The sequence below is a fragment of the Panicum virgatum genome, chromosome 2N, assembly GCF_016808335.1.
Source record: "Panicum virgatum strain AP13 chromosome 2N, P.virgatum_v5, whole genome shotgun sequence".
NCBI lineage: Eukaryota > Viridiplantae > Streptophyta > Magnoliopsida > Poales > Poaceae > Panicum > Panicum virgatum.
Window position 1 is genome coordinate 15,337,127 of NC_053146.1, and position 21,001 is coordinate 15,358,127.

The 21,001-nt window shown below is 54.4% G+C and overlaps 1 protein-coding gene across 1 annotated transcript in view; it reads right to left on the bottom strand.

The window, feature by feature from the left end:
* Nucleotides 1-10,929: 10,929 nt before the first annotated feature.
* LOC120658127 (protein EXPORTIN 1A-like) overlaps nt 10,930-21,001 on the bottom strand; it is a 28,648-nt gene continuing 18,576 nt past the window's right edge. Inside the window, exons 20-32 of the mRNA XM_039936341.1 lie at nt 15,129-15,227; nt 14,973-15,053; nt 14,786-14,875; nt 13,832-13,917; nt 13,550-13,630; nt 13,299-13,481; nt 13,063-13,129; nt 12,867-12,977; nt 12,632-12,739; nt 12,077-12,214; nt 11,869-12,000; nt 11,692-11,796; nt 10,930-11,423 (exon numbers count right to left, since the gene is read on the bottom strand). Coding sequence (XP_039792275.1) covers nt 11,301-11,423; nt 11,692-11,796; nt 11,869-12,000; nt 12,077-12,214; nt 12,632-12,739; nt 12,867-12,977; nt 13,063-13,129; nt 13,299-13,481; nt 13,550-13,630; nt 13,832-13,917; nt 14,786-14,875; nt 14,973-15,053; nt 15,129-15,227 — 1,404 coding nt within the window. The 3' untranslated portion in view covers nt 10,930-11,300. The remainder of the gene's footprint in view (nt 11,424-11,691; nt 11,797-11,868; nt 12,001-12,076; nt 12,215-12,631; nt 12,740-12,866; nt 12,978-13,062; nt 13,130-13,298; nt 13,482-13,549; nt 13,631-13,831; nt 13,918-14,785; nt 14,876-14,972; nt 15,054-15,128; nt 15,228-21,001) is intronic.

Genomic DNA, 21,001 nt, shown 5'->3' on the forward strand with positions numbered 1-21,001 from the left:
CGGAGATCGCGCCGGCGTCCTTGTAGCTCCAGCGGGCGGCGTGGTGGTTGCTGTAGGGGGTACCGTCCTCTAAGCGTGGCGTGGCGACGTTCCGAGGGTTCTCCAGGCCAGGGTCTTGTCCTGGTCAAGGTCGGGCTTCCGAGGGTCGTGCCCATGCCGTTCGAGGGTTCCGCGGAGGAGAAAGCACGAGGGAAGTACGGGGCGTTGGCAGCATATTAGTTGGAGAAGTGCCGAGCACGTCTTGCACAGCATCGCAGCTTCCCACAGTATCGCCACAGCGCCAGGGATGGCCTAAGCAGTGACCGGAGTTGGCGGATAAGACTCTGGTCACAGCCACTGTGAGGAATGGCGGTCTGACGTCGTCTGACCCGGGCACTGTGGATGAGTGGTTGGCATTTAATGCCTCCGTACGGCGGGCGGGTGAGCGGAAGGGCCGTTTGTCCTTTTCGTTGTGGGGTGGCCTCGAGCGAGGCGGAGACGATCCGCTCTCCCGAGGGTAGGCTCCCTACCCCCGAGCGAGGCGGAGTCAGTCTACTCTCTCGAGGGTAGGCTCGCTACCCTCGAGCGAGGTGGAGATGCGGGGCGCCTTCGAGGGTCTCGGCAGGAGGCCCTCGAGCGAGGCGAAGATTGCCCCGCGGGTTCGAGGGGGTGCGGATGGGCCGCACTGTGTACTTGGACCGTGGATTGGGCTTCTTTGAGTCCTTTCCTTTCCTTTGGATTGGAGAGAGGCTGTAGGCCTTCGGGGGACCGGTTGCCTAACATGTGTTTTGCGTTTTAAGGGTGATTTAGTCCCCTGGTTAGGGTGCCCCTAATCATGTTATTCGACAGTAGCCCCTGAGCCTTTGTAGGGATGAGCATCAGCCCTGCGGAGGCTTAACTCTTTGAGGGCGTGACTCGGGCGCTGACCGTGGGTATCTTTGTCTGCCCAGCGGGAGCGCGACGGTGCTCCGGAGAGCGTTGTCGAAAGAGATTGATCCAAAGTAGGGGTTTCTCGTTGGAGAAGCAACGAGGAGGCCACTCCGAGTTGTCTATGCAGATCATAGTCGCCTCGAGCACCATGGCTTAGCCGCTGGGATGTCGCCCTTTGTGCTGATGGGGGCAATCGAGCTGGTCTGCAGTGGGTTCTGCTCCTCGAATGTGTGAGATTCCTCCGTGGGGGCGCGTCAGCGCACCCGCAGGTGTAGCCCCCGAGGCCTTGGAGGAGTGCTTGCACTCGTCCAAGGGCTATAAACGTCGCCCTGCATGGTTGCTTAACTGGGGTGGCCGTCTAGCATCTCTTTCAGCCGGCCTTGGTGTTTTTCGTGCTGGCGCAGCGACTCGGAGTCCTGTTGAACCATCTAGCAGGCGCGCGTTAAGAGTGGGGGGTTTGGCTAAACATGTGGCACTCCACAGTCGACGGTTGCCGATTCATTCGAGGGTGCGGCCTGAGCCGCGGCGTGCGAGGAGCCCCCGAGCCCTAGCCTGCGTGAAGGCGTTCAGGGGACCCTCGACTTTTATTACGATCCTCGTCGCCCTTTCGCTGGGAGGAGGGGTGAATCGCACCATGCTACCCATGCCCGGGCCGCGAGCTATGGCTGCTTCAGTGAGCTGTTATCAGGTGGTTCAAGTGGACGTCCGTGACCCATTCGATAAGGGTCGGCTCGTAGTCCGTGGACACGTCACATAAAGCACTCGCAAAGGTTCGCTAGGCAGGGCTCGGACCCATTCGATAGGGTCCGAGGGCTCGATGCTATCCCTCGATGGGATCCCCCTACTAGGCACCCTCGACTGGCCTTGAATACTGCGTAGGATGTCTCGAACTCCGTGTTCGAGGGTAGTTTGTATGGTACATCCATGCAGTCCCTGACTCTGGCGATCTGGGGCGCCTGTCGAACCCTCGACGGGCCAGGCTTCGAACCCCATATCATTAAGGCCTCGAAATTGATTTCCTTCGACGGTAAGGAATCCCCGGGGGGAATATTCCGTAACGGTTCGCTAAAACGGCGCGGAGTCGCTGGTTGTGTGCGCGAGTCTCCCGCTTGTCGTAGGTGACATGGCCCAGTACGCGTGGGTTGTGCGGGCGCGCCTTTTCAGGCGGCTGCCTCGGGTAGGCGGAGCGGCATGGGCGGCGGTGTAGCGAAAATGGCCTCTCATGCTATATTTCAATATAATGTTTTGGCGATTGATGACACACACAACACTTGGACTAATATATGTGTCAAGATAATCATTATCAGACTTATAGGTCCAAGGGATGAAAAGATACAAAACCCCGAAGAAATCAGGTCAAAAGGACCAAGACAGAGGTAATTTGCACTCACCGGTTAAACCGGCGTGAGGCAAATTACACTCACCGGTGCAATGGGCTCAGAGAAGACTCAGTTAGCAGAGTGCACCGGATGAACCGATGATGAAGATATTGAATAAGTAAGTGCAATGGCAGAAGAAGACCAAGGAAAATGCATACATCGGTTGAACCGACGCTACATCGGTTAATTGCCCGTACAGGTAACGACTAGTTTTTTCAGTCGGGCATATTACATTCACCGGTTGAACCGACGATGGCTATTGGGGGAGCGTCGGATTAACCGGCGTTAGGTACTTTTCAGGCAGCTTTTCTCAAACAGCTATATTTGCTTGTGCTGCCTATATATACCCCCATGGCCGGTTGTAACACATGGTTGGAAGCCTCAAGAGCTGAAGAAAGTGCTGCCCAAGCAAAGATCCATCACCAACCATCCTAGAAGTGCTTAGTGCTATATTTAGCTTGTGAGAAGCTTTGAGAGAGTGCTTTGTGCACTTGTATAGGCTTAGTTCTTGAGAGAGCTAGCTTAAGAGAAGTCTTGCCGAGGCAAGTAAAGCATTCCCATCGATGACCCTCCGACTTGGTGTGGAGCGGTGCCGACACTTTGTACGGGGGAAGAGGAGACCCCCTCCTTGGTGGAGAAGCTCCATAGTGGATTTTGGCCGAGTGACCGAGAGAGACGGTGGTGGTGCACGAGACTCGGTGTCTTGTGGGCACTTGCCTTTGCTTGCCGGTGCGCCTTGGTGGCCTAGTGCAAGACGGTGATCAGAAGAGCCTCGGTGTCCCGTGGACGTAGGCGTTTGAGCCGAACCACGTTACATGACCGTGTCTACTCGGTAGTTTGCATCCCTCTTGCCCTTACCTCTTTACTTACCGTATTACGTTTCCGCATTTACTCTATCTTGCGTGCCTTCACTTTCCTAGTTAGTTTGATTTGGATTGGCTATAGGTTGCAAGTCTTTTGGGGTAAGTAGAGAGTAGTATAGATAAACCTTAGTCATAACTAGCATGTGTAGGATGTGTTAGGTTTATCTTATGCAAGTAGTTTGAGCCCTAGGTTAGAAAGCGAATTAGCGACCCTATTCACCCCCTCCCCCTCTAGGGTCGGACACCCCGGTGATCCTTACAGGCGGCTAACGGATGGAACAGTGCTACAGTCGTGCCGCGCCCGTCGGTTACCGTGCCATAATTATCGCCAAGGGCGCGCATGGGGGGCTCCGCGGTTGTGGGGCCCAGCTGTCGGCGACAACAAAATCGACCACATTTAATGCGGTGGATTCGGGTTGCGGCGGCGAATCCGCCCGTCTTGATGGATAAAAGCGGGGAAGGGGGGATCGTCTGGGCTCACCTAGCCATCTTGCCCTCGTCTCCCCTACCTTCTCCACCTACCCTGCATCCAGAGCCCGGAGTCGAGAGCGAGAGGAGGAAGAAGAAGGAGAGAGCGAGAGCGCACCTTAGCCATCGTAGAGCTTACTTCCCCGCATTCCCCGGCGGTTCGAAGCGATGTCGGACGTCCAGGAGCCGTTGCCGTGGGGGAAGTCCACCGCCACCGCGGGAGTTCTGGAGCAGCTGGTCGCAGAGGTTGCTTCCTGTGAACAACAACTCGGAGCGGCCGGTGTGGATTCCCCCGCGACAGGAGGTGACCGAGCCGAATCCCCCCGACGGCTACATCGTGAGCCTCGTGCGGCTCCACGAGCGGGGATTCGGCGTCCCCGTTGGCAGGTTTATGCGGGCGCTGTGTGACTACTACGGAGTGGAGTTGCACAACTTCGGCCCCAACTCCATCTCGCAGGCGGCGGTATTCGTCGCCCTCTGCGAGGGGTACCTGGGAATTGAAGCGCACTGGGATCTGTGGATCCACCTGTTCCGCGGCGAGCTCTTCATCGACAACGCGCGGGGCCAACCAAAGAGGTACGCTCGCGCCGGCGGCCTCATGCTTGATGTGCACGGGCACAGGTCGCACCTGTACATCTCCAGCAAGATGACAACGAACAATGCCGGGTGGTCCCGGGGGTGGTTTTATCTGCGCAACTACAGCAACCGGCTCCCGGCGTTCACCAACAAGGTGCTCCAGGAGAGGCCAGAGAAGTGGAACTGGGGGGTATCGCCCCCAACGCATTAGGCCAGGCTCGAGGTGCTCACCAATGTGTTGCAGTGTCTGGCGAGGAAGGGGTTGACGGCGGCAGCCGTCATCGCAAACTTTCATCGGCAGAGTGTGATTCCTCTCACGGAAAGGAACCTGCCAATTTTCGACCTCAATCCCGAGGCCCCGTACACAGGCTCGAGGACGTCGAACATGCTGCTCCCCCATGACATCGCTGCCCGGAGGGCGAAGAGTGCGGTGGCAGAGTTCCCCGACAACCCAGACGATCTCTGGGAGATCAAGATGCGCCCTGAGACGGGGTACAGTTTTGTGGTGAGTTTAAGTTTCAATTCGTTGTCGATTTGTGCTACTCCCCTCCCCACTCCTTGATCCTGACTGGGTTGCGTTTGCAGGGGGTGAGCCACAAGGGCCATGTCTCGAACGTCCACCGAGGAGGAGGACTCCTAGGACGTCGAGCTCAACTTCTCGGATGACGACGAGGCAGCGACGGGCGCGGGTTCCCCGCCGGTCTATCGAGGAGCTGGCGGCGAGGATGTGACGGTGACATTGGGTGAGGTGAGGCTCACGTCGGGATCACTGGTGGAGCCGCCCCCCGCGAGGACAAAGCGGAGGTCGCCCATGTCGGCGGTGGGCAGGAGATCGTCCACGCCCGCGGTGTCGACGGGCGGCAGAGGGTCCGCGGCAAGTGTGGAAACGCCGTGCAGACGGCCTCGAGGCATCAGGCCGACCCGAGGGTGGCGCCCTGGGGCCAGTCATCGGGAGGCGTCAGCGTGCCGCGGGCCCGGAGGAGCGGCACGGGCAAGCGCAGCATGAGCGCCCGGTCGGATTAAGTGATCTTGACTTTGTTTTCGTTCTTGCTCGAGCCTCCAGTTCTGTTGACTTCAACGTTTCTTCCTCGATTACCTAGCTCTGGGGCCATCGCCAGGAATGCGGACCAGCTTGAGCCAACCAAGGCCCTCAAGACCAAGGCGCACGCAACACCGCACACGGCGCCGCAGCCTCTGCCCGTAGTGGACATAGTGGCAGAGGCCGCGAAGCTCCAAGAGGCGATGGCTCGGGGGACCCTAGAGTCCCAGCTGGCCCGTGCGCTGGAGGGTGGGGTGACGCCGGCCAGAGCGGCGTTGTAACGGCCGCTCGGGCTGACGCCGAAGTCGAGGCCGGTCTGCCCGGCTGGACACAGGAGGAGGAGCTGGTGGGGACGCACTGGAGCGCCCCGACGGCCAGAAAGAGGGGGAGACCCTCGTCCTCGAGCCCCCGAGGGCTGGGGTCGAGGGTGTTACTGAGGAGTCGGCGCCAGGGGCGCTGGTAGTGGATGAGACCCTCGTCCCGGAGCCTGCGAGGGCCGGGGACGAGGGTGCCACTGCGGCGGCGATGGGGCAAGCGGAGCCGGAGATCGTGGTGCCGATGGTGCAACTGCCGGAGAGCAGCGACGAGTTCGGGGACTCGAGAGAGATCGACCCTGCAGCTGCGACCAGCGCCGTCAGTCGGGTTTTCGAGTTCGTCACGGCTTCCGCGGAGATCCTTGGCACGGAGATGTACGAGGAGCTCGGTGACCAGGGGCGTAGCGTCGAGGGCGACTGGGCAATTGTTCGGTCTGGAGTCCCCTCGGACATCGCCCACACTGAGCGAGAAGGAGATGACTGGCGGGCCCACGTCGTTCCCTCGGATTTTGCCGACGCCGAGCGGGAAGAGGGCGACGCCTGGCGCGACCATATGGCCGTCGTAGGCCAGATCGAGGAGGGTCTTTCCCGGATCGTGGATCTCTTTTCGAAGGCGTACCACGATTCCAGTAATGTAAGTGTTCTATTCGTCCACTTTCGATATTGCGAGTTTGCTTTCCTCTCATGTCTCTTCCCACGCCTCCCTATTTACAGCAACTGCTGTCCATGTCAAGGGAGAAGAACGAGAAGCTGACGCGGCTGCACTCCAAGGTGCACTAGCTTGGCTCGCACAATGACACTCTGGTCACGCGACTGGAGGAGGCCAATGCACGAGCTGACCAGGTGACACCCCTGGAGGCACGCATCTGCGAGCTGGAGCAGGAGCTGGCCCGAGCCACCGGTGAGCGCGACGCCCAGCGATCCGTAGCTAACCAGAAGGCCCAGGAGGCCGAGGCACGTGAGGCCGAGCTGCGGCAAGCCAGAGCGGTGCTCGAGAAGAAGGAGCAAGCCCTTGAAGCGAAGGAGGCCGAGCTCCAACGCAAGGAGACCGAGGTCCAACATGAGAGGGCGACAGTTGCCACGCTCACCGGGACTCTCGAGGAAAAGGGCAAAGCCCTCGAGGAAAAGGTCGTGGCCCTCCAGGACGTGGAGGCTGCCCTCAAGGAGAAGGAGGACTCCTTGTCCACGCTCGGGGAAGCCGCGCGGGCCCAGCAAGAAGAAGTGCAAGTGTTAATGGCGGGTAAGTACTCGAGATTTCGCTGTTGCTTGATTCTGGTTTATCGCAACTTATCTTGGTTCCCCTGTTTAGAGCTGAGGATGAAGGTGGCGGACGAGACCACAGCAAAGGAAGCTGCCAACACGGCGTTCACGACGGCGCAAGACGAATACGCCGAACTGGCATGGACCGCTGTGGCCGTGTGTCAGGAGCTCGAGGGGAGCGGTGCTCAATCTGGTAGCTCGGTGGCCAGCCGCCTGCGAGCGCTAGGTGGCCGGATCACCGAGCACGCCAAGAGCACCTTCCGCCTCGGTGTCCTACGAGCCCTTGCTGTGGCCTCGACGCACTACATCATGGACCTCAAAGAGGGTGTCGTAGGGGTACGTCGTCCCAACCGACGCTGATGCGGATGCTGCGTCGGCCATCATGGATGATGCCGACGCAGCCGCCGAGGAGTTCGCCACTGTCCTAGCCGGGAAGCTTGAAGCTAACATCCCCCCATAGCTGAATTCGATGCCATTGAAGACCCGCAAGGGGGGAGGATAACCTGTAGGAAGTCTGGGCCTCGGAGCCCATGTAATAAGTTAGTACTTGTCGTAATTGTACTTCTGGATTTAAGAAATTCGTTATTGTAAATCGACAGTGTGGCCCATCGAGGCCTTGTGCATTCGAGCCTTTGCTTTTTGCGACTTAACGCCCGTGTTCTCGTATGCGTCTTAGATAGGCTTCAGCGAGGAAGTTGTCGTTCATAAGTGACTTAGGCGTAGGGAGGTGAGTGGGGATGCCGTATCCCGGAGGCGTAGGCGGTCCCGCGGCTCGGCCGATCCCGTTCCTTAGTCGCTTACGCCTTGCGTCTACCTTTCTAAGTACATGAGAAACTTAGATACGGAAATTTTTCGAAAAAACGTTGGCGATTTTTGGGGACGTTTGGGGGTTCCCTCCGTAGTAGCCCCTGAGGGAGGCTTGGCTTTGCCGAGGGTAAAGCCGAGCGTACCTCAGTGTTCGTGCGCATCCGAGCCCCCGAGGGTTCGGAGAGTTCCCAAAGATAAATAAGTAAAGCATACTCCTTTATTGCCTCGGAAAATTTTAAATACGAGTACAAGCGATGTACAAATAGCTTGGAATTCTAAGGATAGAAGCGACGTAGCTGTTGAATGTTCCAAGCATTGGTGAAGACTTTGCCATTCTCGTTTACCGGCTTGTATGCGGGGTGTAGCCCCCGAGGATGGCCCTCGAGGGTACACGCGACAGAGAGGGGGACCTGTAGAAAGTCGGTGGCTCGTAGAGCCCATGCAGTTGGATTAGCAATTTACCTTAAACATGTTTCTATGCGAGAATACAGGTTAATGTAAACCGACAGTGTTGGCTGCTTGAGGCCTTGTGCGTTCGTGCGCACCGTTTTTGTTACTAAGTTTTCGTGCTCTCGTATGTGACTTAGATAAATTTCTACGAGGAATTTCGTGTTCACAAGCAACTTAGGCGTAGGGTGGTGAGTGGAGATGTCGTATCCCAGAGGCGTAGGCGGTCCCGCGGCTCGGCCGGCCCCGTACCGTAGTTGCTTACGCCTCGCATCCATTTTTCTAAGTATACGAGAATCTTAGATACGATTTTTTTTCGAAAAACGGTGACGATGCTTTGGGGACGTTCGGGGGTTCCCCCCCGTAGTAGCCCCCGAGAGAGGCTTGGATTTACCGAGGGTAAAGCTGAGCTTTCCTCGGTGTTCGTGCGTATCCGAGCCCCCGAGGGTTCGGAAGGTTCCCAGAAAATAAATAAGTACATTGTACTCCTCTATTATTTCGGGAAATATGAAATACGAGTACAAACTATGTACAAAGAGCTTGGAATTTAAGGATAGAAGCGACATAGCTGCTAAATATTCCAAGCGTTAGTTCTGAGCGCCGTTCGTCGGAGTGGCTGTTGTGGGCGCAGCGGAGTTCATTGGTGGCTCAACTGGTGAGTTCGCCGGTGGGCTTTCCGCGTCGTTCGTTGCGGCGTCATCCTGTTTCGCCAGCTTGATCATGAAGAACTCCCAGGTGAGATCATAGTCTCCCTCGCTGGAGTCGTCGGAGCAGGCGAAGCAGTAGTCCGCCGCAGCTTGAAATGCCAGAAATGCTTCGCGATCACAAACTCCGAAGAAGTTCGGGGCGACGTGTTTGCGCATGAAGACGTACCCTTCATCCGCGGAATCGGGGTACGAGCTGTTAGGTGGCGGTGCGACGAGGTTGCGGATCGAGATCAGATGATGACCTGGCGAGTCCTCATACACGCCTACGTGGGGGCTGACGGATGAAGCGTGGGTCGCAGCGGGAGTGTGCATCCCAGGAGGAAGGGGCGACGTCGCGGTCGCGCCCTCCTCGGGAGGCATCATCGCTGCAATGGGTGGCGGTGAAGCGGTGACGTCCTCTGCCACGGTGACGGGCTGCGACCCGCCAGCCTCGACCCATGTGGGGGAGGCAAGGCGAGCCGTTCCTGCAATCGGTGATGGTGAGGTGACGTCGTCCTCCGTCGTGGTGCCGGACTGCGACTCGCTTGCCTCGACCCATGCGGGGGAGGCAAGGCGAGCCACTCCACGCCATGCCATGCGCACTCGCCGCGCGTGTTGGCAAGGGCACCTCCCGCGCCGGAACGGTGGTGTCGGTGTGTCGGGGCTGGCTCCGTGCGGGAGGATGTCCGTGCCGTAGCCGTCGCTGGGCGCGACAAAGTCTAGACTCCCGAATCGGAGCGTCGTTCCTGCCGGGAATGGGCGTGGCTCGTTCGCCATCCAAGAAAAAAAACAGAGAACGAAGACAAGATGTCACGCAGCTGGTCCCTACCTGGCGCGCCAACTGTCGGTGTCCTGACCCGATGGTCCGGCACCAACTAGTGATGATGCTGCGTGTCCCTAGTCCCAGATGGTTGATGCAAGAGGCAACACAGTAACACACAGGTGTATCTTGGTTCCGGCCATGGGGCCGTACGTCCAGCAAAGGGGTGTGCGAGTGCACTGTACTGTCTTGCACCGGGGGTACCTGTAGTAGGGGGTACAAGCGAGGCGAGAGAGGGAGGGAAGCTCCCAAGTCTCTGCTAGAGGAGGAGTTGATTGAGGCGAGTGCCAATATCGGGGCTTAGAAGAGCGTGTGTGCTCGTGTGAGTGGTGTTGACTGTAGTGTTTTGCCAAATGAACGTCGATAAGATAGAGCCCGCCTCCCCCTTTTATAGACACAAGGAGGGGCGGTGTACATGTATGGGAGAAAGGAGAAGTCGTCGTCTTCTCCCCGAATCGCGGGGGTGCAGTGATCAAGCACTGCAGAAAGTGCACTATGGGGCATGGCGTCTGGCGTGGCAATCGTCCTGGGCGTCGTCCTTGGCCTTGCGGAGATCGCGCCGGCGTCGTTGTAGCTCCAGCAGGAGGCGTGGTGGTTGCTGTAGGGGGTACCGTCCTCTAAGCGTGGCGTGGCGACGTTCCGAGGGTCCTGCAGGCCAGGGTCTTGTCCTGGTCAAGGTCGGAGCCGCTTCCGAGGGTCGTGCCCATGCCGTTCGAGGGTTCCGTGGAGGGGAAAGCACGAGGGAAGTACAGGGAGTTGGCAGCACATTGGTTGGAGCAGTGCTGAGCACGTCTTGCACAACATCACAGCTTCTCACAGTGTCGCCACAGCGTCAGGGATGGCCTGAGCAGTGACCGGAGTTGGCGGATAAGACCCTAGTCACAGCCACTGTGGGGAATGATGGCCTGACGTCGTCTGACCCGGACGCTGCGAAGGAGTGGTTAGCATTTAATACCTTCATATGGCAGGCGGGTGAGTAGAAGAGTCGTTTGTCCTTTCCATCATGGGGTGGCCTCGAGCGAGGCGGAGACGATCCGCTCTCCCGAGGGTAGGCTCCCTATCCCCGAGCGAGGCGGAGTCAATCTGCTCTCTCGAGGGTAGACTCGCTACCCTCGAGCGAGGCGGAGATGCGGACCGCCTTCGAGGGTCTCGGCAAGAGGCCCTCGAGCGAGGCGGAGATTGTCCCGCGGGTTCGAGGGTGTGCGGATGAACCGCACTGTGTACTTGGACAGTGGATTGGGCTTCTTTGAGTCCTTTCCTTTGGATTGGAGAGAGGCTGTAGGCCTTCGGGGGCCAGTTGACTAACATGTGTTTTCTGTTTTAAGGGTGATTTAGTCCCCTAGTTAGGGTGCCCCTAATCATGATACCCAACAAAACTCATTCTATAAAAGAAATGAAAATGGAGCAAGGTCTGGATATCATCATGATACAAAGTGGTCAGCACAAGCACCACTCTCCGCTAAATACATTGAACGCAACAGCCACTGCTACCAAATCACTAAATCAGCCAATTCCGAATACACCAATGGCAGTCTGAAACAGCTCAGACAACCAAATCTTTAAGCTATCTACTTAAGAAACCTCTGAACCACCACTCCACCAGTGTAACTATGGAGAATGTTAAAGCTAAAGCCAGCACTTCTTTCATAGCCCTAGCATAAGAATTGGGCCTTCGACGCAGGGGCTCCAGAAGTTATGTCAAAGCAAGCATTAAGAGGCAAACTCTGATGCACTATGAATCCACCATCTCATCCTGCAATTCATTTGGGGCGACAAGTCCGGGAATGGAAAGCATACGTTGGCGTTCCTTTTCCCTCTGTAAAGCAGCCTCCTCAGCATATAGATCTTTGTTATCCTGGCACCACATAACAACCAGAAGAAAATCAGCAAAGGGATTACAATTTTGCACTGATCACACTCAAATATGTATCTTTGTAGACTAGGGTTTTTTTTTGCTCTGATATGATACTAACTAGAGGTGAGAGGCTGTCCGCTTCATTGGTCAGCATGTAGGTATACATATACTTGAGAGTTTCATCATAATACGGTCAAATATCTTCATTCCAGCAAGGCCAAAATGAATAGATTTATTCAAGATGATATAGGCAATTTTGTGACATTACCTGAGCAGAAAACTCCTTTGATTGAACAAGAAAATCTCTTATATGGTTCTTGAAGTTTGGAAGATCGGCTTTTGAACTAAAAAGTCCATCAACGAACTTAGCTACCTGCAGGAAATATGGATTTCAAATTACCTGCTGAATGAACTAAGAATGAATGCACACGAGAGATAAAAATACCTCTACAGGCGTCATGTTAGGAAATGATGAGCTGAGAAGTTTGATAGTGTAGTCACGGACAAACATTGCATTATTTGTGTATTGAGAAGGAAACAAAGTAGCATCCCAGAGAGGCTCCGTTAGACCATCAACCTAATATGCCAGCAAAGATAGTAACCTAAGACACACAATCATCAAAGAATAGAACAGTGTATAAATGCATACATACCACATAGAACAAATGTTGTAGGACAGAAACGTGAAGCTTGAAACCAGGTTTGTGGAACGTATCTGTGAGCACTGCAAATATCTCTTGCTCAATATTTAAGAAGTATGTCTTGTAGAACTGATTTTGGAACCCCGAACCCTGCTAGGAAATGGTATCACTCAGATTAGCTTCAGAAAAAAAAAACTCGGCCGGGTGGGGAAAGACCGCCCCACCGGTATTAGCTTAAGAAGAAGCCTCGGCTTCCCCGACCGAGAAAATCCCCGAACCCTGGCCCCGCCCTGACACTGGGAGACGTAACCCCTGGGAACTACCTGCCTGGGCCATGTAAGGGTCCTCAGGCCGACCTGGGTCGTCTCACAACCAGTGCTTTGGCACACGGGGCCAGCGAGGGGATTTTTTTACCCTCGGCCTGAAATTCGCTCCCACGGGGAGTCGAACTCAGGACCTGAGGGGTGCCGCCGGAGTGACTAACCAACTGGGCTAGCATCCTTTGGCACTCAGATTAGCTTCAGTGTAATGACAGAGTGTTAATAAAGGACAGAACAAAAGTTGCACCTCAAAGTTCTTTAAAATTTCCAATAACAGGCTTAGGCCAGTCTCAGCAATATTTCTCTCTGTATGTCGAAGTGCCCAGCTTATGGAATCCATTACAAGCTTCAGTTGCTGAAACAGACAAATGAATAATCAAGGAAATAGTCAACAAGCAATCTGCAAACACAATAAGAATATGTGCTGATGCTATTGTAATTTACAGAACTTCTGAAAAATGAAATATCAAGTTCCTACTTACCTGACTTGAGAGATGAATAAAAGCTTGGAAACAATGTGTACCAATAGCACAAAGCAAGGAGAAGAATTTAAGACGATGTTCAGGATAGTCTTCAAAGTTTTTGGTGATCATCTGATATGGATAAGAAATATATCTTGGTTATCAATCAGAATTATCATTTATCAGTAAATGAAACATGTTGGTATTAACTATATACCTCAAGAGTACACTGGAAGACAGCCTCAAAGATGTGCGGTACTTCCTCGAGCATCTCACCTTTGTACCTACATAGAAAAGGAAGTATCACTTAATAACAAGAAGCCTTTAGTCCCAAGCTAAGGATAGGGTGGAACCAATGCCAATATTTTCAAATAAAAATCCAGCAGATAATAAATCTGAAGTTAATGAACAAATCACAAACCAAAATGGATGAACAGAGAACAATAGGCTTACTTGTTTATAATTGTCGCAAATAAGGACAAAACTTCAGATTCTCTTGCATCAGGTACATTTCTAGCATAATCACCTAGAACAGGATCCATCATCGGAGGAACAAACTGTTTCCCTAAGTGTGGTAAATCTTCAGCCTTGTCCAGAAAAGTCTCGATCAATTTTAATGTCTCCCTCTTTACCGATCTATTTATTACAAATTATTTAGCAAAGATTACATAAAATGAAGAGATGCAGAGATTAATCATGCACACCTCAGCAGTTTTACAAATGATGTCTTTGAAGCAAAAGGCCCTCCTTCACAAATAGTGTTTGACACCAGCTCACTGTACATTCTGATGTACAGGCAAAGATATTAGTAGCTGAGACATTATCTCTATAGTTCATTAGCAGGTGATAGAAATGACATGAAGAAAGCAAGATTATGAGAGAAATCAAATTTAGGAAGAGAACTCTAGAATAAGCATACATGGACCAATTTCAATTTAAGAAAATAAAGGCATAACAATTAACTTTGGAAACTGCAAGTAAAATACCTATATACTGTCAGCATGTCCAGGAAGATTACTGAAATTTGTGGGAAAAAATATGGTCCAAGTGAGCATGCAACACTTGTGTTTGTCTGCAAGCACCAAAAAACCATATCCGATAAGAACAAGAGAAAAAAAAGGTGAAATAGAGTACTGCTAAACAGAAAGTTGCCTGAGCAAATTTAAATGGACTAGAACATGCTTCCAATAAAGTGGTCAATACAATTATCTAAAATATAATATATGAAGGAAGGAAGGGCGGGCCTGGTGCAGCGGTAGAGCCTACCGTCTGTAACCGGAAGGTCCCGGGTTCGAGCCCCAGCCTCTGCACATTTGTGTGGGTAAGGCTTGGGGCTTAAAGACAACCCTTCCCCAGACCCCACACAGTGCGGAAAGCCTACGGCACTGGGTACGCCCTTTTTATAATATATGAAGGAAGTATTACAAGATTGGAGAAAATGAAGGAAGCCAATAGGGTGAGTAGCAATATGGCACTAAAGTATGCTTCTGATAAAATGATTTATGGAAGGATTATTCTAAGAATGAAGCAAAAATAATTACAAATTGAGCATCAAGTTTAATGAGGGGAACTGTCTCAGCATCAGGCGCCAGGCATTAGGTGGCAACAGGATGACACTGATTACAGCATTAGATAAGCAATAGAAACTTAAGAATAAAAATAGCCTCTTAGGACTTACTCCCTCCATCCCTAAATAACTGTCGCTTTCGCTTCCCGAGAAATAACTTTGATTAATTTTACATAAAAAATATTAATATTCATGATACATAATTAATATCATTAGATAGATTTTTTAATCTAGTTTTTTTAACAAATTTATTTGGAGATACAAATGTTGCACATTTTTTCTACAAATCGAGTCAAACTTGTGGGACGCACACCGACGGCGACACTTAAAAAGGGACAGAGGGAGTAGAATCTTCAGAAGTCAATTTTATTACCTGTAAGATGTTTAGAACAGATCTGATAACATCTTGGTTTTTCAGTATATCAGAGTTTCGCCCTGCCTCCACAATTATTTCAGCCCATTTCTGCAAAGATTAGAATAAAACATTGTTACAACTTACAGCTAGAATACTGGGTAACAATCATAGCAAAACTGGATGGCAATAGATAAAATTGTGGAACCTGATTGGGAAGGCTCATCAATCTCTGGAGATACTCCTCCCTCTTTGTATTGACAGATTCAGCCTGAATCATCTGACCAACCTGAATAACGATAACAAAAATATAAGATATATCCTTCGTTGACCCACAGCAAAACTGTTAATTTCAACAGCATACCGATTCATAGAATGTGTGGATCTGATGAGGCTCAAGATCCGCTATTGTGGTAGGAAGGTTGGACAGCAGCACAGAAACAAATGGTTCGTTTTCACCCACCTATACAACCATGAGTAAACGTGAAATTAGATGTTAACAGCCGCACCTTACTTAGAGATAAACATCAGTACATGCTCATGCGTTCCATACTTATCACTCAAAATTACGATAGGAAAATATAAATGGCAATCAAGGCCACCAGTGTGCATGTGCAGACATTCATTTTTTTTTAGGCAAGAGAGCTACCCATCATTGTACTAAGAAGAAAAAGCTAGGTCCACTGTACAAAACCAAGAAAACAATGAAGCAGAAGAAATACAAGGAAACAAACTCACAAATATAGAAATCCAGAATCAAGCAACTCTATGATTAACAGCGGTATCAGAAAAAAAAACAGTAGAGGAAAACTCATCAATAAAGATAACTTAAGATTTCTATAAGAGCATATCCAATAGTACAGTGAACTACTATCTATAAGATTTTGTCCATGTCACCAATTGATAGCACAATAGACAAGTAACTCTATCAGTGTGACTATAGCACGCTCCCCAAATTTGATAAATTTAATAGTGGACAATATGTGATAGGTCCCTACAAGCTGCACCATTGCAAGCATGTTGGAGCATGAGAATAGAGTTTCTCATAGTGTTCTCCCATCTCCATGTAGGCCAATGTGGACATGCTTAGACTTAGCTGAGGCATATTGTTAAATATGCCCTAAGGTACAACAGCAGTCCAGAGGTTGTGGATGCCTTTGTTAGTCACAACTACTCACAGGGGATGATCACAGCTCCAACAACTCAGGCGGGCACGCCTAGTGTGAGTGTGTTTGTTATGGACTCCTTTGTGGACCAAATGTATCAGAGGAGACGCAACAAGCAGGATCGAGAAGATTTAGTAAGTAGCAGGGACGATCTTCAGGAGAGTTGTTAGTTGGGTTGTTAGTTGGTTTTGTTAGGCTTGGCAATATATAAGTCGTTGCAGATTAGGAGACAGGTATGCGGAGATTGAGCTAAAAGCCTAAGAGTCCTTCCTCAAGGAGACGGGACCTCAACTGTAGGAGGGAATAATGGATGTATTCCTCCAACCCTAGAAGGGTGGGTATATATAATTCCTATACATGGGTCTCTATACACATGGGCTCAATATACACCAACACCCCCCCGCAGTCTGAACTATCGCCACAGCGGTGTTCAAGACTGGACAACAAGAAAGCCAACACCCCCTGCAGTCTGAACAACCGGCGCAGCGGTGTTCAAGACTGGACAAGAAGAGAATACAAAGAGAGTACAAAGGGCTAATACCCATCGCAGCCACAACTAGCCACCGGCTACGTTGAGGCTGGAGCTAAACTCCGAGAAGGTCGAGGAGGGCAACCCCTTGGTGAAGATGTCAGCAAACTGGGAGGTAGTCGGGACATGGAGTACCCGAACATCGCCGATGGCGACTCTATCGCGCACGAAGTGCAGGTCAATCTCCACATGCTTCGTCCGCTGATGCTGGACGGGGTTGGTGGAGAGATACACGGCGTTGATGTTATCGCAGTAGACGAGCGTGCTCATGGCGAGCGGGCTGTGGAGCTCCGCCAAGAGCTGTCATAGCCAGGACGCCTCCGCCACGCCGTTAGCGACAGCCCGGTACTCCGCCTCAGCACTGGAGCGGGAGACAACCGGCTGCCGCTTGGACGACCAGGAGACCAGGTTGCCGCCCAGGAAGACGGCGTAGCCGGAAGTGGAACGACGAGTGTCCGGACAGCCAGCCCAGTTAGCGTCAGTGTAGACCACCAGCTCAGCAGAGGACAAGTGGTGAAGCACCAAGCCGAGGTCCACTGTGCCATGGACGTAGCGGAGGAAACGCTTCAGCGCAGCAAGGTGTGACTCCCGGGGATCATGCATATGGAGACAGACCTGCTGGACAGCGTAGGTGAGGTCCGGCCTGGTGAAGGTGAAGTACTGCAAAGCGCCGGCCAGACTCCGGTAGGCAGTATGATCAGCCACCGGATCACCCAGATCAGCAGGCAGCTTCGCCTGAGTGTCGACAGGAGTGGAGCAGGGCTTGCAACCAGTCATCCCAGCCCGCTCCAGGATATCAAGTGCGTACTGCCGCTGGTGAAGGAGAAGACCAGACGGGCGAGGCTCAACAGTGACGCCCAAAAAGTGGTGGAGCTGACCAAGATCCTTCATAGCGAACTCCTTCTGCAGAGAGGAGATGACACTCTGAAGCAACTGCTGACTGGAGGCGGTGAGCACAATGTCATCGACATAGAGCAGCAGATATGCAGCCTCATCCCCACGGCGGTAGACGAAGAGAGACGTGTCAGACTTGGCCTCGGTGAACCCTCAGCAAGAACGTGGCGAACTGAGAGTACCAAGCCTGAGGAGCCTGCTTCAGACCATAGAGAGACTTGTTGAGCCGGCAAACCATATCCGGACGAGTCGAGTCCACTAATCCCGCTGGCTGAGAGCAGTAGACAGTCTCTGATAGTGCCGTGAAGAAACACATTCTTCATGTCCAGCTGGTGCACAGGCCAAGAGCGCAAGCAAGAGGACCGTGCGCACAACACTGGACTGAAGGTTTCATCATAGTCGGGCGGGGCTGCTGCGATGAGAGCATCCAGCGCTCGTCGATCCTCATCGTAGCCGACGTCGCCGTACCGGACTGCCTCCCACATGTGCCGCACCTGGAGCTTCACCTCCATGACTGCGGCCCACTCGACGTAGTTGGTCTTGGTGAGGGTGGGCCACCCACCGCCGGGACCGACGTCCCTGACCACCGCCTGGAGGCCGTGGTAGCCGGAGGCGCCGCCGCGCGCACCCCAGCCAGGAGCGCCGCCACCGCCCTGCGCGCCGCCGCCAGGGGCGCGGTCTCCGCCGCCGAGTGCGCGGCCCCCTGGACTGTCGCCGGGCGCACCGCCAGGCGCGCGGGCCCCTGGACCGCCGCCGGGCGCGCCGCCGTCCAGGCCGCCGCCGGGCGCGCGGGCCCCTGGACCGCCTCCGGGCGCGCCGCCGTCCAGGCCGCCGCCGCCGGGGTGGGCTGCTGCCCACCGCGCGGTCCGCTCCCGCGCTCTCTCCCTCTCCAACTCCTCAAAGTCCTCGTCAGCGGTGGCGTCGCCGGCGAAGGAGCCGCCGGGGCTGCCGCGCAAGGTCTCAACCTCGACCTCCGCCGCACGCGCTGCATCCTCCGCCTCCTCTGCTTCCACCTCCGCCCTGGCCGCTGCCAGCTCCGCTGCAGCCAGCCTGGCTGCTCTCGCCGCTGCTGCAGCGGCTTGAGCCGTTGCTCGCCTGCGCTCCTCTGCCGCGGCGAGCTCGGCGTCTCGCTGGCGCCGTGCGCTCGAGGCGACCGAGTGCTGAGACGGTGCGTCGGACATGGCGCGCCTCCAAGGGGCTGTTGCGTGGAGAGGGGGAAGGGAACAGGGAAGAAGAGGCAGCCAGAGCTGCTGCTGCTGCAGCAGCGGCTGGTGCAGCTGCGCTAGCTGCTGGTGGTGGTGGCTGGGCTGCTACAGCGGCTTGGAAAGGGGAGGAGTAAGAGATATCCAACCTACAGGAAAGTACGGCCCTGATACCAGATGTTAGGAGCTCAATTCTAACTCTCATTGAGCTGAGAGGATGACAATGAACTTGGGGCAATTTTCTGGTATTCTCATATTCACAAACTCAAAGCCATGCCAACCCAAGGGGCTGTGGATACATACTTATAGGCAGCCAGGACAGGCAGCCAAAAGATGCTAAGATGCTAGTCAAAAGAACTAAAGCTAGATGCTGTCCTAGCAAACTGACTGTCCTAGCAAACTGAAATATGCTAAAGGAATAGATGCTCTGGTCCTTGCAAGGACCCTATGCCTTATCCATCCAGCACAAAGACTTATCCATCACGCGGTGCCGCCGTGGGTCCTGACGAGGTCCTAAAGATCTAGGGAGATGGTCCCAAAGATCCAGGACAGGGCGACGCTGTCGAGGCCCAGCCACGCCACGTCCCGCGTCTCGATCGGCGAGTCGACGAGGACGTGGTCGTCGAGGGCGTAGTGGCGGAGGGTGAGGAGGACCCGGTCCCGCCAGCGGCCGTAGGAGGAGGACGCGGGGTCGAGGAGGACGGAGACCAGGGCCCGATGTTCTGGACGCCGGCGGCCTGGAGGTGGAGCTGGGAGACCATGGGGTCGGTCGGGTCGTACCGGGCTCTAGATCCAGCTCCCAGGCGAGTGCTGCCACGCGGATCCGCTCCTGGGCCGCAGAAGCCTCCGACTTGGCGGCGAGGAGGGCCGCGGTGAGAGCGGCGTCGGCCTGCTGCCCGCGAAGGGCGGTGGCGGCGAGCGGCGCATCCGCGGGAGACATCCCGAGGCCAGACAATGCGGGATCGGCGACGGCCCGCTTGCCCGCAACGACCGCGGCGCGGTGGGCCACAGAGGTGGCGGCGGCCGCGGCAGTCGGGTCGACGACCTACGGCTGCAGGGGGCTCACCGCTGCCCCTGCACCCTCGGCGCCCGCGGCCCTGCCTGCAGCGGCAGCAGCAGGCGGATCGGGCTGCAGTAGGGGATGGGGCGGCACCCGGAGTGGCTGCAGGGGGCTCACGGCCGCGGCCCCCGCACCCCCGGCGCCCGCCCCTGCAGCGGCCACGGCGGCGCCGTCGGGCACAAGATCAAGTAGGGCTAGGGCGGCGGCGGGTCGGGGCGACCGGATCTGGGGCCAGGCGGCCGGGCAGCGGCCGGCACGAGCCACGCGCCCGACGCAAGGCCGGCGGCGGCAGCAGCAGCAGAGGAGGAGGGGAGGGGAGGGAAAGAGGAGGGGGGAGGCGCCGGCAGACGGCGGCCGGCCATGGCTGCCGACGGCGGCGGCGGCTGGCAGGGGAGGGTGGAGAGAGGAGAGAGAGAGGCTAACCCTAGGCTAATGATACCATGTAGGAGGGAATAATTGATGTATTTCTCCAACCCTAGAAGGGTGGGTATATATAATTCCTATACATGGGTCTCTAGATGGGCCTCTCTATACACATGGGCTCAATATTGTAATGCCCCGTGGCCGCGGCGATCGCCGTCGACGTGAGATGCACTAGCAACGGATCGGAGTTGGGGAAGAACCAGGCAGAGGACCCTGCCTCACGAGCTCTATTAGATTTCCGATAAAAACATTCTTACTTCTGTTACAAGCTTAGGGAAATATATCCCTCTCTCACGCACTCACTGACCAACCGGACCCACACACCCACTAGACTACGCTTTGCCTTCACGAAGACGTCTTCAGCTGGTCGGTGTGACCCTGAGTCACAACATCAGCCGCCCCTGGAGAAGTCGCTTGACCCCAAGCGAGCGCTGTCGGAAAGCGTTGCTGCAGAACATAGAAGTCTTCCCAAGTTGCAGACGTGGCTGGAAGCTTCGTCCACTTGATCAGCACTTGAGGCACGGCCCGATTTCCTTTCTTCACCAAGCGGCGGTCCAGGATGGCTTCTGGCTGCACATCGGATCCATCAAGATGGACCAGCGGGGGCAAGTCGGAGAACACCGGAGTGTGATCAGGTGTAAAAGCCTTCAACTGTGAGACATGAAAAGTAGGATGAATTAAGCTATAAGCAGGTAAATCAAGAGTATAAGCTGCCTGACCAATCTTTTGAGTGATGGTAAAAGGACCATAGTACTTCATGGCCAATTTAGGAAAAGGCCTGCTCACAACTGACGAATGTGCATAAGGCTGTAGTTTCAGTAGGACCTTGTCACCGATTGTAAACTCTGTATCCGTTCTCAAACGGTCAGCTGTGATTTTCATGCGCTTTTGTGCACGCTCCAAGTGTTGCTTCAGAAGAACTGAATGCAACTGATGATCAGCGATGAAGTCAGCAACCAATGG